The sequence below is a fragment of the Dioscorea cayenensis genome, chromosome 8, assembly GCF_009730915.1.
Source record: "Dioscorea cayenensis subsp. rotundata cultivar TDr96_F1 chromosome 8, TDr96_F1_v2_PseudoChromosome.rev07_lg8_w22 25.fasta, whole genome shotgun sequence".
Classification (NCBI taxonomy): Eukaryota; Viridiplantae; Streptophyta; class Magnoliopsida; order Dioscoreales; family Dioscoreaceae; genus Dioscorea; species Dioscorea cayenensis.
In genome coordinates, this window is record NC_052478.1 from 4988608 (window position 1) to 5003457 (window position 14850).

Genomic DNA, 14850 nt, shown 5'->3' on the forward strand with positions numbered 1-14850 from the left:
TTCACATCTTGGGAATATACTTCTCATACTGAAAATGATTTAAAAAAAATGACATTAGCAAATTTTTTTTCAAAAGTTATATTATCTTTGCAATCTTCCTTTTAGATATAGTTAACCCGCAGCGTTAGCGCGGGTACATAAATCTAGTTTATTTTAAGTAAAATGTTTTTAGGCACTGTAGGTTAACTATTGGTTTCACTAATAGGAGCAATCTCATGAAAATTTTCCTTTGTTAGGTGTCCTGTTCAAAGTGAAATTTATATTCAAAAGTGAAATTCTTGCGGAGGTCAAAAGTCAACAAAAACCTCCCTTTTTTTTTAATTTTAAATTTGAATCTCCAATTTTATTGAACTTGGCTGATGAGATTTTATTTATATATAGAGTTTATAAATTGACTTTACCCAAATGGGCACATAAACAAAGAAAAATATTTTATTTGATATGTAAGTAAATATAATTTTTTAGAAGGACATAGTAGCAATTCTCCACTTCTGGGAGGGATTTGTGGCTACCAACATTCCAAGTGTTCCATCGTTGAAGATTCAACAAAGTTCTCGCACTAACTCAAGGAAGAAGAGGAAGCAATGGCGGCAATGGAACTCGCCAGGGCAGCATTGGAGCGTACTGAGGTTTGGCAATTTGGTGTGGTGATCTTATTCTTCCATGTTTCTGAGTACGCGCTCGCCGTTGCTTTTCATGGCCTCTCCAACGTGACCCGCAGTAGTGAGTGCCTGCTCTCTTTTTTGCCTTGGGTTTTCTTTTTATTTAAAAATTCCATGATGATTTGTACTTGTTTGCGTCTGAATATGGTGTTTTTGGTTTGACTTTGGAGTGAAAGTTTGGATTTTTTATTGAATGGGGTATTGAGGAAATGAGCATGGATTTTGGGTTGAAAAAGAAAGGGACTTTAGAGATATGTAGTGGTTCTCATAGACTGTTGAAAATTTGTTTTGTATTTTGATGAGCATTCCAGTCATCAAGGTAAAGACTGTGGATTTGTTTCTGATGAACGTGAAGCAGTGAGTGCCTTCTCTTTCCTTTATTTAGGTTGCTTTTGGACTAATTCCATGTGGGTTTGTAGTTTCTGGCATGTAAATATGGGGTTTTGGTTTTTTATGAATTGATAGTTGGTTTCTATCAAGTGGAATAGGTCTTTGAGGAATTCATGAGATGCACATTGATGGAGTTTATGTTGAACAAATGGGCAATGCGGAGGTATATGGTTGTTGATGTTGCTGATTTTCTTAAAAAAAAAAAGTTGTCATTTGAAGAACATTCATTAATTAAGTGATAGTAAACCAGAATGTGAACAGTGTGTCTAACATTAAATAGTGCCTACTCTGCCTTTATACTCGTTTGCATCTAAAGATGGGTTACTGGTTTGATTATATACTGAAAGATTGAATTTTTATTGGTTGGAATGGGTGTTTTGTGTCAGAGAATGGGGAGTTCAGGAGATGCGTTTGGGTTAAAAAAGACGGATTTCAGAGGTATATGTTTTTTGTTCTGGACTACTGATGTTGTTGAATTTCCTAAGAAGTTTGTCTTTCCAAGAGGGTTCAAGTAATTCAGTGATAGTAAACCATAATGTGAATGTGTCAGCTAATCTTGGAAAGTGTTTTGCTTCATTCTTCAGTTAACTCTTATGGATTGGAAACACGCCAGAAGCATCTTATTAGCATATATTCATTCTTTAAGGTTCCTCTTATAACATATGTTCATTTGGGCTTTTTGTCCATTAACATCTCACAGCGCTTATGATGGATCTGGAGTATGTGATTATGATAGCGTGTGCATTTGTGGAATATACAATAGAGCTTGCTATCTTCCCGGCATTGAAAAATCAGTGGCTCAGCAAAGCTGGCTTGGTAATGGTCCTAGTCGGGGAGGCTATAAGAAAAATCAGTATATTGACTGCAGGCCGTGCCTTCACGCACACCATCAGAACTCATCATGAAGATCATCACAAGTTGATAACTCATGGAATTTATAAGTACAAACTTACACAGAGAATCATCAGTGTCTTTGGGTTTGTTTCCATTAGCTAACATTGTTTTTCATACAAATGAACAGGTTCATGCGACATCCCGGCTATTGTGGTTATTTCATCACGGCTGCCGGGACTCAGGTTTTGCTCTGCAATCCCATATGCATAGTTCCTATTGTAGTTGGCACTTGGCAATTCTTTAGTTCTCGTATTCAGTATCCGTTATCAGTAATTCTTCGTTGAATTTATACAATGTGAGAAATGGCAATCCTTAATGCTGTTTATAGATATGAGGAATTGTTTTTGAGACAGTTCTTTGGGCCTCGATATGAAGAGTATTGTAATAGAGTTCCTTCTGGTCTTCCTTTTGTAAAGTGAAATCCTGCAAAAGCTGAAGATTTTCAACTTCCTTCGGTCCGTGATACATCAAGTGAAATTGCTTAATTTGAGCTCAATTTCAAAATTGGAGCTCTTGTTTAGCTCGATTTTTTAGCCTTTATTGATTGATATTAATGTTTGATTATGTTATTCAGCTTGTCTGTGTATATTGGGTGATGAATACGTCTGTATGTTATGCGTGGAGCTGCGGCTGTTGAGTGTGAAAGGAAGGTTTGTACTGTCTGCTGTTCCTTCTAGTTATTATAGTGGCCAATTGGATTCTCAACATGCTCTTTCAAGTTGGAAGATTCCTTGTGATGCATTTTCAGAAGGTAAATATTCTAACACAAGCATGTCTTAGTATAAACAAGTAGCACATGTGATTCAGGCCATATATAACATGCTATATTTAGACTTGCAATTGTTACCTCTTGCCAAGCTTGTGTCAAGTTATTGTTCTATGGATCTTCAGGCATTCTTTTATTGATTTGCTGTAATGGTTTTGCTAGTGTTATGCATGAGAGCTCGACGATCCACTCACTGTATACTACATTAACAAAAACGCATATGTATATAGTTTTCCGGCTTGTTCGGCCGCATGTACAAGAACAAGAGCTTCTAGTAAAAGTTTTAGTTTGGAGATTTCAGAAACACCAAACAAACACTTGGATCTTTTTCGCTTATGCTTTTTCTGTGATCTCTATCTGCAGGCATGCTCTCCCGTTCAAGATCTGGTCATCATCTTTTTCCTGCTTTTTTTTTTTTACATTATGTTGAACTGAAATCTGTTTTGTTTATTTCTTTTGGTGCAAATTGTATGTGATCCATGGAATTGGGCTTGAAGCACTTTTTGAATGTAAATTATGCAGTAAGGATTTTATGGCTATATATATATATATTATGACTTATGAGATTGATTGTCATGGGTTTTTTCAAGTGTTAAAAAAAATTATGAGATGAAATTGTTATGGGTTTTGTAACCTCAAACTTAAACTGCCAAGTGTGTATGCAGAAATTAGTAGGAATAGAGCATTCATAATTAATCTCCTTTTTCCAAGTAAAACTTTCCATTGAATGATTCTTATTAGTTAAATTAATATCTGGATTAATAAATTTACAAAATTATCAATCCTTTCCATTTAAACTAATCAAACTTAAGTTGATTGACCATTCTGAAGCATGGCTTCTAACCTAGGAAGGTGTCAAGTAGAGGTTGACTTTCTCAGTTAATTAGTCAACTCACGGTTGACTTCTACTTGTAAGATTCCCAGGCTTTTGGAGGTCCTATTCCTATGTCTCAAAATTAAATAATAATAATAATAATAATAATAATAAAAATTAAAATTAAAATTAAAATAACTTCATCGTCATCACCACATTCAACCACTGTGTATCAACCCCTACACACCCAAATTTATGACCTAAAATAATTAGAAAAATATATAATGAAATACAAATCTTAAAAAAATTTTTAAAAAGAAAAGCTCAGAGAGAGAGAGAGAGAGAGAGAGAGAGAGAGAGGGAACAGCGAGCTCGAGCTCTGACCCTTCGATCGGCTGCAATTCGGCGAGATTGATAGAGAAATTGGGAGGAGGCGAAGAGAAGACGAGCTCACAGTCAGATACAGCGTTGCGAGAGGATTTGAACGAGGTCCTTCTCGGTCGGCGAGGCGGTGAATATCTCCCTGGTTGCTTCGAGAACTCCAAAAGGTCAGCTTGGGTTTCGTGTTTTCTGTTCTGCTGTTCTAATTCTGGGTTTTTTTATCGAATAATTATTGGTTTTGTTTTGGATTTTCGAATCGAATCCGAGCTGGGTCCCGTCGCGATCCGGAGGAATGAAGTGGATTCCTCGATCGTAGAGCTCCGGGCGTGTGCCCTTGGGCTTCTCCCGGGGAATTTTTGGTGGAAACGATGATTATCTAGAGCGCGGAGCTACCCAATTTGGTTTCCTTTGATTGGGTTGCCTTTTGTCGCTTGGGGTGTTGATCAGTTAGGATTAGAATTTCAATTTTTATAACTAGGTTTTTGGCGGATTTTGGTTTTGAATCTTATTTGCTGATTGGAGTTTTTCGGTTTTTGTCCCATTCTTAGGGTTTTATGCAAAAGAGGATGAGATTTTTATCGGCATTGCTCTCTCGGAGCGAATTAGGTATAGTTCTATGGATGAAAAGGAGCGAATTTTGATCCTTGATGACCTTAGAAGTGGCAAAGTGAAGAAGGGGATTGCCGTCTACTTGTTTGTGATTGATCTGGTGACCCTTGATGGATACTGTTTACTGAGAGATGCCGCCACCTCCGCTGCCACTTCCACCGCAGCAATCACGGATCAATCTCAGTGATTTGAAATCGCAAATTGTGAAAAAGCTGGGCCCAGAGCGAAGTCAGCATTACTTTCAACACCTCAACCGATTGCTGTCTCAGAAGCTCAGCAAATCTGAATTCAACAAGCTTTGTCTTTCAATTCTTGGACGAGAGAATGTTGCCTTGCACAACCAGCTCATTAGGTCGATCCTCAGGAATGCATATTTTTCGAAAGTTGCTCCTCCGGTTGCTCATAACAGGAACATTGGGAAGGCTGTTAGTGATGCTGGATCGAATTTGTCTCCTGCTCCGATGCCGCCAGTTTGGTCAAATGGGGACATCTTATCTCCATCTCCACGCAAATCAAGGTCTGGTATTCGGAGGATCAAAGATCGGCCGACTTCTCTTGGGCCCAACACCAAGGTGGATGCTTCCACACACCAATCTTTTGTAACATCTGATGAGTTTGTTGTAAGGGACAATGGTGAATTGAGCCCTTATGGTTTTAAGAGATCAGTGCAGCAGCAGCATCATCAAGCTTGGAATTTAGAGCAGCCAGTAAAGAAACAGCGGACAGAGAAGCCTTTACCAAATGACCAGCTGTCTGTGCATGGTGATCTGGTTGAATCAGCGGCAGTTGGAGATCAGGAAGAATTGGAATTAAGAAATGTTATGAAATCCTTGAAAGGCACCCTCCAGGCTCCACTTGGAATTCCTTTTTGTCCTGCTAGTGTTGGTGGGGCACGAAGATCTTTGCCATCGAATATCAATGTTGATACTGTTAGTGCTATTTCCAACTACGATACTGGAGAATTATGTAAAAGTGAGGATTTGAGAACACGAATGGAGAAAATAGCACAAGTCCAAGGATTGGGAGGAGTGACTCTTGAATGTGCTAATTTATTGAATAATGGTTTGGATGCTTATTTGAAGCAAATGATTAAGTCATCTCTTAAGCTTGCAAGAGCTAGAATGAGACATGAACTATTAATGCAACCTCTGTACAAACAGCAACCTCTTGGACGGCCAATCAATGGTGTCTGGCCAGGAAACTACATGCATGGACAAAGTAGTGGTGGGCCTTTGGAGGGAACAAACAAGGGGAAAAACCATTGTCCTATATCTCTGCAGGATTTTAAAGTGGCAATGCAACTAAATCCACACCAACTTGGGGAAGACTGGCCATTGTTACTTGAGAAAATATGTCTCCATTCATTTGAGGAATAAAACAAACCCACATAAAGTTTCTTTTTCTGTCAAAATTATGCATCAGTTTGTCTCTGGTGTCCTATGGCCAATCCAATAAGGCCAGTGTGGACAGAATCAGACTCCTTGCCACTGCTCAAATTGTCGATTGGTAGAATTTCATCTGGTCCAAGCAGAAGAAATCCTGCTGAGTGTCATTAAAACAATACATGACTTCTTTTCTTGTATCTTTCTCTCCTGAGAGATCGTCAGAAATCCTTATGTTCTGTCCACGTGTTGTACATGAGCATCATTACAGAGCCTCGCTACTAGAATTGGACAAGTTGAGCCTTTGTGTAATTTACAGTGAATTCGAACAGAATTTGAAGACAGTTTTGCGGGAATACAATCACTTAATTTGGATACGCATACAGCCATGTTCTGTAAGTTTCATGGGGTGATAGCATTTCATGAATCAATTTTAGATGAATTAGTTGTCTCCCTATTAACTGAAGAATGACCTTACATATGGGTAGATGCTTCATTTTCTTCTTCTGTGTTCATCTGGTAGACTTGATTTTTTTTAATTTTTGCCTGTACTTCATTAGATTTCAAGGAAATTTTCAAATTTAGTATTCTTTATGAATTTCATTTTGGCTAACAACTTCTTGAAAGTTGGTGAGGTTATTTGACAAACATTTTGGACATCTTGTCTCATAGATTTGGGAGGTGACTTATTTGTCATCTGAGTATCAGGTAAATAATTTATTTCTTTATTCAACATTGATGCATCATAGCCTTGTAAAATCCTAGCAGGACCTAAGCATTTTTACCAGAATATCATATGTTTAGCAAAAGCAGGTTGTTGGTGAGATGGAAGTTTCCTTCTACATCCTTTAGTTCCTTCACTATCACGGCAAAAGAAATCTAATGTGTTAATTGTGTGTGTTGCGTGCGTTGTGTGTGTGTGTGTATAAATATATCTGTATGTCTTCTCAATGAGTTCATAGGACACAAAACATATTCTCTTTCATTACCTGTTTTTCATAATTTGTCTGTCATGTTTAGCAAACAAAGAAAGATTAGTTGCAGGACAAATGAACCTCCAGCCACTAACTATGTCTGCTATTACAGAACCAGCCTGCTAGTGGGAATGAGGAATTGATTTTAATTTCCTTCGAAGGATAAGCTTCTAAAGCCCATGAGGTCAACTCAACTGTTAAACAGAACTTATGTTTCAAATTATCTATGAATGCCATAGATAGATGTGCTATCATCTTTCTCTTTTTGAAGTTGGAGAATGAATGCACTTCAATAACAGCCATGCTTATGTATGACTATTGACTGTGCATCTAGGTTTGTACAAATGGGAAGAAGAGAAGCTCCTTCAGGATCATCAAATTGTCTTCCCCCACATGCGCTGAAGTTGATTTTGAACCACTGGGGTGATGGTCATATATAATTTAATTCAAAGTGTCATGTTTGACATATGCTGCACATGTATATTGGCCTAAATCACACATCTTATTGTAGACCTTGGTAGAAAAAAAATCTTTCAACTTGGTTGTGATTGATTCTATTTTGCTAATTCTTTTCTTCTTCTTTTTTTTTTCATGTAAAATATGCTGTCCCAATTTTATATTTCTATATATATTTCTAGCCATTTGTGATAAGCGTGTAGGTAAACATGTATATGGAGCCATGACAGTAAGCAATTGAGGTAATAGAGCTGTGTACAGATGTTAGTCTACATTGGATATTTTCTTCTCTTTAGTATACTTGTTCTTGAAACTTTTCATTGGTCTCCTATCAAATATGGTTTACTTAATGTAGCATGTTAAAAATGTAGATATTCTGCTAGACAATCATCTTAGTTTGGCGAAAACGGGTACCAGACAGGGTTTTAAGGAAAGTGCATTTGATCATTTGTCTTCATGAACTCATTATTAATTTGTCTGATTTAAAATGGTAGAAGGATACTTTTCCCTACTTTATTCATTCTGTATAAGCTTCCATTGAAATTATTAGACTTACAAGGATCCATGTCTGCAGGGTTAAAGGGTAAATTATGGCAAAAATGGTTATAGTATTTACCATGCTAAATCAGATAAAGAAGTTGCAATTCCTGAATCATTTCTAGTTTTTCACAAATGTAAGGTTGTTTTCAGCACCAAACAACGCATCTTTAATGCTTGTATTTTCTGGTTATCTTTTAAGAACTTGGAGCTAGCAAGTCATTCATTAAAATAGTTTATGGTGTGTTCCTTTTCCAGGTAAATGGGCGGAAAAGCATATGCCAGGAAACATTATTAGTTTTTGACAGATACAGCATGGATTATCTATTCAACTAACCATAGAGAACCACATAATATGATGACCGGATATTAGGTAACCATATCCTGTCAAAACTTGCCTTTTGTAGTATAGACTAATTACAGTGCAAATATTGAAGCTCTTTACATTTTATTGCACGTGCTTGTCATGTTCCTTCAAATTATATCTGAGTCTATACTTGTTTTATCTTTCTGTTTTGACTGTGCAAATGTTACCTGACTTCTTTCATTGAATGACAGTGAAAATACTTAGATGTGTAGACTCTTTCCCATAAAAGTGTGTAGGACTGCATTTAGAGGAAGAAGAAACTGTCATCTGCAGGGTCAGTGTACTCTCCTGAGTATTAGTTTGAGCACTTACCTTTAACTCTGTTACTCTCCTATTTACTATTGGTTACTAATTATACTGTATTCTGTTAATCATTTTAACAAATGGAAAATAAAAATTATTACCTTTCTCTGCTGTTATATATTTTATCAGATCTCTTACAAAATTTCTTCCTATGTGAATTTATTCAGTTGATCACATCCAATGGAAGTGAATATCACTTCTTTGTTTAGTTGTTGCGCACTCTCTATTGATTAAGCGTGAAAGGAACAACTGCTTAATTATTCTTGATCATGCTTACCTTTAAGCAAATGACTAGATAGGTTTAGCAGATGTAGCTCACTGACATGGTGAATATATTATTGATAACTTGTTTTTGTTGTTCAATTACTTTAAGAGAAGCTGCGAACAAGTGCCAGATTTTTCTGTAAACCATTATTAATTAGTTCATCGTTTCTTAGAACTCAAGACTGAGAAATGATGCATGTTATGATTGTAACTCAAAAACTAGGCACATTATTTTTGCTTTCATCCAATATCAACTCCATGGATTGCATCATAGATTCATAAGTTCATAACCCCAGTTTATAATAGATGTAGTTTTAAATTGGTGGAAAAATTACTCCAGAAATGAGTTGTTTGTTGTGTCATCAGCAGGATCTCTTTTTGAAGATTTTAGCGAGTGTAAATCTGCAAATGTTGATTTATGGAAGTGGTCTATTGGTAGTCGGGTCCTCATTAGAACATTTTATAAATGGTGAAAGTTAGAATCACGGATGAAAACACATTTCTGGGAGTGTGAGTAGTGGTTATGTGTGAGTGGTTTCAGTGCCCATGTGTGCGTGAATTTTGCCCCCACTTGCTCCGCCAAAGCTTGTGTATGCCCCGTCTTTTTTAGCTGTCTAGTTGCACATCTTGGCCAAAAAAAAAATCGGCAAAGGTTGATTTCTCCATGATCATGAAGACAATGTGAAAATTTTAGTTCCGCGTGAATGGCAGAGGATAAAAGTATCTGAATTAATGTCTTAAATGGAGCCGAGTTCTGTTTCTCATAGACATTCTGAGTTTGATTTTGATTTTGAGTTTGTGAAGTTCATTGTTGCTGTTGTTAACAATTGTGAACTCACCCAAAGCAATTGTTTGGAGTCTGTTCACACCTTTTCAAGTCATGAGTGCTTCAACTTCTTTGATTTTACAAACAAATCATGAAGAACTAGTCCTGTAATTTGTCTTGTAAGGCTATCGTTAGGCGTTAGCATAATAAAGAGCAGTGTATTGTTTTTTTCCTGGGTTTCACATATAAGCCCTTGAAATATGTAAAATTCACAAACACCCCATATGCTTAACATGAAAAAAATTAAAGGGGGCATAGCACACAATTAAAAAGAACTGAAATTTTATAAGTGAACAGTTTCATCAAAGAGAAACAATCTTATAAACGGTGGACTTTTTCCCACAATGAGAAAACAGAAAAAAGGAGGGCAGGAGATCAATATGATCTGAATTTATTGAACAAGAGGAACAAGAAAGTTTATGTACAGAGTTGTTGTATGTGTTTGAAGAAATGCTTTTAAGTGGGTCTGTTGATTGGGGACTTAGAAGAAGCAACTGCAGAAGACTTGCAAATTGGGCACCAATTCTTCAATCTAAGCCATTGTTGAATGCAAGCTACATGATACCTATGCTCACAAGCCAAGCTTCCAATTTCCTCCCCTAATACATAATCTTCCTGAAACCAAATTGACCACAAATATTACATAAATTGAAACATATTTAAGAAACAGGAATTAAAAACATTCTTCCGAAGGAAACCTGGCAAATGCTGCATTTGATATCGTCACCGCAAGCGGTGACTGTCGATGCGAGAGTGGGCCGGATGTATATGCTTCTCTTCAGGCATTTTGATAACGCCTCTTCCGAGAGAGCAGTGCTCACAGTTCCGATTTTCTCTTCCAAGGCTAACAATTCCTGCTCAAGTAAAACTTTAAGCGACAGAAACAAAAAGGGCATATGCTGCTCTGATAAGAACAAACCTCATATGACATATTGTCGATATCCATTCTCATGTCCCTGTGCTGGTCCTGGAAACTCAAACCTCCCAAATACAAGTTCATTTCCAACATCATTAGTTGCTGCAAAGAAAATTAGCATTTTGTCAGTAAATAATGCAGATGCAGAAGTTCTAACAAGAAAAAAAAGATAGTTTGCCTCAAAAGTCAAGTCCTCAATGTGTTCAATTCTCTCCAGCGCCAACAAGACCTGCATGTGTAAAACCATAGCTATTAGAGCAGGGCTGTATGTTTATTTATCTGAATGGTTCATACAGTCAATACCTCAGCCGTCGTTTCCATGTTGAAGTGATGTCCACCCCTATTGTCAGAATGACTAGCAAGTAATCTGTTGCGAATTGAACGACTACTAGAACCTTGGCTGCTGAATGAATCATGCGAAAGAGAAGGCGGCGATTCCAACAGGAAAGATCTTGATGGACTCTCAGGAACATCTTGAATGTAAACACGAGGTTGAGGTATAACTAGAGGGTCCAGATGAGGAGTGCTGTTATCTCCGCGCTCAGAAAGTCTCATTCTAGTGTCTCTAACAGGACCTCGTTGGGTTCTCACAGACAATCCTCTACTAAACGGCTTGTTACTGTTTCTCAAGCCTTCTTGAGCTATTAGATTCTCCGGAGTAGAGACACTAGGGCCAGAAAGTTTGCTATGTTGAGAGCCTAACCGTCTTTCACTTGAAGACCCAATAATACCTTTACCTCTTCCAGAAGAACTCTCTCCTTCTGAGGGTCTCTTTCTAACTGATTCTACCGCTCTACCCTGACCGCCATTGGAGGAAGACCAACCACTTGGGAGAACATCTGATATTGAGGTACAGCCTAAATTTTTTAGGCCGTATCTCTGTGATCCAGTACCAGGAATTTGTGAAACAAGTTTAGAAGTTCCACTCCTTGATACGACAGAACTCTTTGCCGAGCTTGAAGAAGTATCCTGACTGATATTTCCTGGCTTTTGTCTACATGATCTCGATGTTGACATAGTGTTGCCATTAGCCACCCTCCTAATTACACTGGTGGAACATCCTCGAGTAGAATCAAGGCTATCAGCACCACGTAACAATGATTGAAAGTTACCAGTCATGGAAGTGGCCGTTCCATTTTCTGTCTCGTCTTGAGTCTGTTCCTGTGCATCTACGGAATCTAAATCTTGAATATCTTGTCTACTGCTACTACTGCTAGCACTACTACTATCAGTGACGGATGTACCCTTGGATAACAACCGACTCTTTTGCTCACGGTGAGACTTATTAAGGACAATAGAAGTAGGGAACGATGCTGAAGAACTTCCTGCAAGTGCTTTGCCGCAAGTAGAGCGAAAAGTTGCCTTCAAACATTTAGGTTTCTCAAGGTCATCCATGTTGGCCAGGGCTTTGCTGCAAGCAGAGCGAAAAGAGGATCTTGAACAAGTTGATTTGTTTGCGTTGCTCAAGTGGCCACCCTTCATGTAGTTAAGGTTCGTGCTGCATCCAATCCGATTACAATGTTGGACGCTTTTATCTTCGTGCTTCAGATCTCTACCAACAAGGTTGGACCCTTTTCTAGAGGAACCAATGTTTCCAGCGGTTCTACGTAAATATACATCCATGATAATCAACACGTTGAAGCCGACAAACAAATTTGCTGTGATTTATGCCACAACAAAAAAAAAAAGCAATAAAAAATGTTACATTGTTTCTTGGACCACAAATAAAAACTTACAATTGAAATTGAATATAAACATAAAACATCAGTCCGGAAAGATAAGAAAATGTCACTATGCAACATCATTGTAAATTCGCAATTACAACCCCAAAGAGCAGCAACCATAAAGGAATCTATGGAATCAGGAATGACAAGTTTCAAAGTCAATTTTTTATCAACTCTGTGCCGGGGCGAGAGGTACGGCACAGATGGAAGGAATGCTATACAACATTTTTGATTAACTTGAATAGATTTTAAACGATTCTTCTTCGAAATCTGTGTACTTCTACACCCAAAAAAAACAAAAAAACAAAAAAAGAAAAAAGTAAAAAGTTTGCTGCCACTGAGCATCGCCTTCTTTAGCGGGATGACACTCTACATTGAACTGTTAAGCATACATGGAAAAAAAATAAGAAAAAAAAATCTTCCACAATAATGAACACTCAGCTCTTATAAACCATGTCTACTCTACATGTAAAAATTAATCCTAGATTGCTAGCTATGAGAAAAAAAATTAACATATTGTCTTGCCCACAGGAAAATCTTAACAAAAATATCAACTCAAATATTTCTAGCAATCTTAAGATTATCCCCCTTCTCAAGACTTGCTGGGCCAAGTAAATTTCTTGAGATGTTATTCAATATAATAACTAAGGTTATAACTACACAACATCTTCAGAATTGAAGGCATTCAAAGAAGTCATCATAAACAACTAATGTTCTCTCTACTTATGAAAACTAATCAGCGAGTTTCAGGACTCCATAGGAACAATCCAAATAAGGAACATGCTTAAGAACTGATGAGGAGACTGACAACAGAGAAGAAGATAACAAACAAATTAGTCTCTTTAGCAAGCATTGCATAAATAAAATTTAGCTCAAACAAGGCAAAAGTAAACTAAGAACAAATAAGAACTCAGCATTACAAGCATCTAAAAGGCAAACACCAATATTTGTTTTGATTTCCCTTCATCATGGATTATGCAAGCATGAGAAGAACTGGGAAAAATCAACAGGGGAAAAAAAACAAGTCAAACTCCAGGAAAGACCTTATTATATCATTAAACAAAAACTATAGTATTTTTCCAGAGAAAGGCAATCAAAGACCAAAGTTAAGAAATGACCAGAAGATTAAGGGGAAAAAAAAACTGCTTTTAGTTAGAAGGCCTTTGACTGATTCTCATTCCCTTTGGAATAACACTCATCATATCATCAAAGAATAAAAATGAAAAAGAAAAAAACAGAATTTATCCAGAAAAAAACAGAGAAATCTAGACAGCATATATAAAGCAAGAAAATAAACTAAAAAACAGAAAATCAAATATTAACATCCATAAAACAATGAAATAGTTTTTGTTCTTCCCCTTCTTTTTTTAATTTTATCTGACTTGTGAAATTCTCACATAAAAATTTCCAGAAACAAACGATCAAATTTCATCTAAATATAACAACTTTCAGATAAACGGAATAAACAAAAACAGATCAAAATTTATTGAAAGATAAAATTATAACATCCCTCCTTTCGCATCTCACCAATTCATTAACTTTGTGATATTATGCTCCCCTTTAAAATCCAAAAACATCAAGAGAAAAAGATCGTTTAAAAGATCAAAAATATAAAATTTGGAAATTTAGAAATGGGTCCCAACAAATGGAAATTAATTGTAACTGGGAAAAACACAACCAAAGATCAAAACCATGAAAGACGGAGGAAAAAAAATCCCTCTTTTCTCCAAACTTTTATAATTCCTTTCAAAATAATAAAACAAACATCCGCCAAACAATCGCAACTTTGATGAGAAAACATCAAACCAAACATAACAAAAATTAAAAAAGCTTAAAAATAAAAAATAACAGATAAAAAACAAAACCCAGCTTTCTCTCTCCTCCAACATACCTTCAATCCCAAAAACAATAAAAAGCTTCCTCAAAACAAACATCAACGATTCAACATCCAACAAAACAAAAACACCACACAAAGCTCACAAATTTCCAGTCCAAAAACTAACCTTAATCCCATCAAAACCATTCCAAACAAACCACATCCATTGATTTCTCCCTCCAAATTCAAAACCAGGACCTAAAAATCCCGAATTTCAACCAAAAACACACCCAAAAACATCAAAACCTTCCGCAAAAATCCCTCTTTTCCTTCTCCTACCTCCAATCCGTGCGTGTTCGGCACGCCAGAGAAGCTCCTCGGGAAGCGACGATCGATCAACTCCAAACTGAAACGTGCCAAAACGATCGATGGGATTTAATAGCCCCCATGCCCTGGACCCAACTACCCACCCTAGATCGATTCCTAGCCGTTAGATCCTCTTTGAGATTCGTGCCCTGATAAGATGGCGCCGGGTGTGGTGGTTAGCCCACGCTTTCGTGGATCGCACACTGACCGGCCACCTCCATTTCTTTCCTATTTTTTTCCTTTTAATTTCATCCAAAAATAAATAAATAAATTGTAAAAAAAAAAAATTAAATATAAATATATAAAAATAAATATTAATGGCCTCTTGTTTTTCATGGATTCAATTCATGTACTATTTTTAGAAAGACTTCTATTTCTTTCTTTTTCTTGGATTTTAATTGGA

The 14850-nt window shown here is 36.8% G+C and overlaps 3 protein-coding genes across 12 annotated transcripts; 2 read left to right on the top strand and 1 right to left on the bottom strand.

The window, feature by feature from the left end:
- Nucleotides 1-518: 518 nt before the first annotated feature.
- LOC120266405 (probable protein-S-isoprenylcysteine O-methyltransferase) lies at nucleotides 519-3288 on the top strand. 5 transcript variants are annotated; one of them, XM_039274030.1, is made up of 8 exons: nucleotides 730-1019; nucleotides 1151-1215; nucleotides 1439-1490; nucleotides 1753-1993; nucleotides 2074-2202; nucleotides 2275-2401; nucleotides 2521-2697; nucleotides 3076-3273. In XM_039274030.1, the coding sequence occupies exons 2-6, from the start codon at nucleotides 1171-1173 to the stop codon at nucleotides 2363-2365; spliced, it is 558 nt and encodes a 185-aa protein (XP_039129964.1). In that variant the 5' UTR covers nucleotides 730-1019; nucleotides 1151-1170; the 3' UTR covers nucleotides 2366-2401; nucleotides 2521-2697; nucleotides 3076-3273. The 5 variants fall into 5 exon arrangements, with proteins under 5 accessions (XP_039129966.1, XP_039129965.1, XP_039129962.1 ...); XM_039274029.1 differs by having other exon boundaries at nucleotides 730-1215; XM_039274031.1 differs by lacking the exons at nucleotides 730-1019; nucleotides 1151-1215; nucleotides 1439-1490; nucleotides 2275-2401 and adding an exon at nucleotides 523-723 and having other exon boundaries at nucleotides 2074-2128; nucleotides 3076-3288.
- Nucleotides 3289-3855: 567 nt separating this feature from the next.
- On the top strand, nucleotides 3856-8936 carry LOC120267058. Of its 6 annotated transcripts, XR_005538387.1 has the most exons (6): nucleotides 3856-4074; nucleotides 4456-6293; nucleotides 6985-7056; nucleotides 7207-8002; nucleotides 8124-8238; nucleotides 8424-8898. XR_005538387.1 is itself a non-coding variant. In XM_039274740.1 (2 exons), the coding sequence occupies exon 2, from the start codon at nucleotides 4648-4650 to the stop codon at nucleotides 5890-5892; it is 1245 nt and encodes a 414-aa protein (XP_039130674.1). In that variant the 5' UTR covers nucleotides 3856-4074; nucleotides 4456-4647; the 3' UTR covers nucleotides 5893-6496. The 6 variants fall into 6 exon arrangements, 2 of the variants coding, with proteins under 2 accessions (XP_039130674.1, XP_039130675.1); XR_005538386.1 differs by having other exon boundaries at nucleotides 6985-8002; nucleotides 8424-8900; XR_005538388.1 differs by lacking the exon at nucleotides 6985-7056 and having other exon boundaries at nucleotides 8424-8897.
- A 954-nt stretch (nucleotides 8937-9890) lies between these two features.
- Nucleotides 9891-14574, bottom strand: LOC120267051 (E3 ubiquitin-protein ligase MBR2). Its single transcript, XM_039274732.1, has 6 exons — nucleotides 14421-14574; nucleotides 10845-12199; nucleotides 10720-10770; nucleotides 10545-10643; nucleotides 10324-10479; nucleotides 9891-10240 (listed from the first exon to the last, which is right to left on the bottom strand). Exons 2-6 carry the CDS (start codon nucleotides 12162-12164, stop codon nucleotides 10082-10084), a joined length of 1785 nt encoding a protein of 594 aa, XP_039130666.1. The 5' UTR covers nucleotides 12165-12199; nucleotides 14421-14574; the 3' UTR covers nucleotides 9891-10081.
- Between the last annotated feature and the right edge of the window lie 276 nt (nucleotides 14575-14850).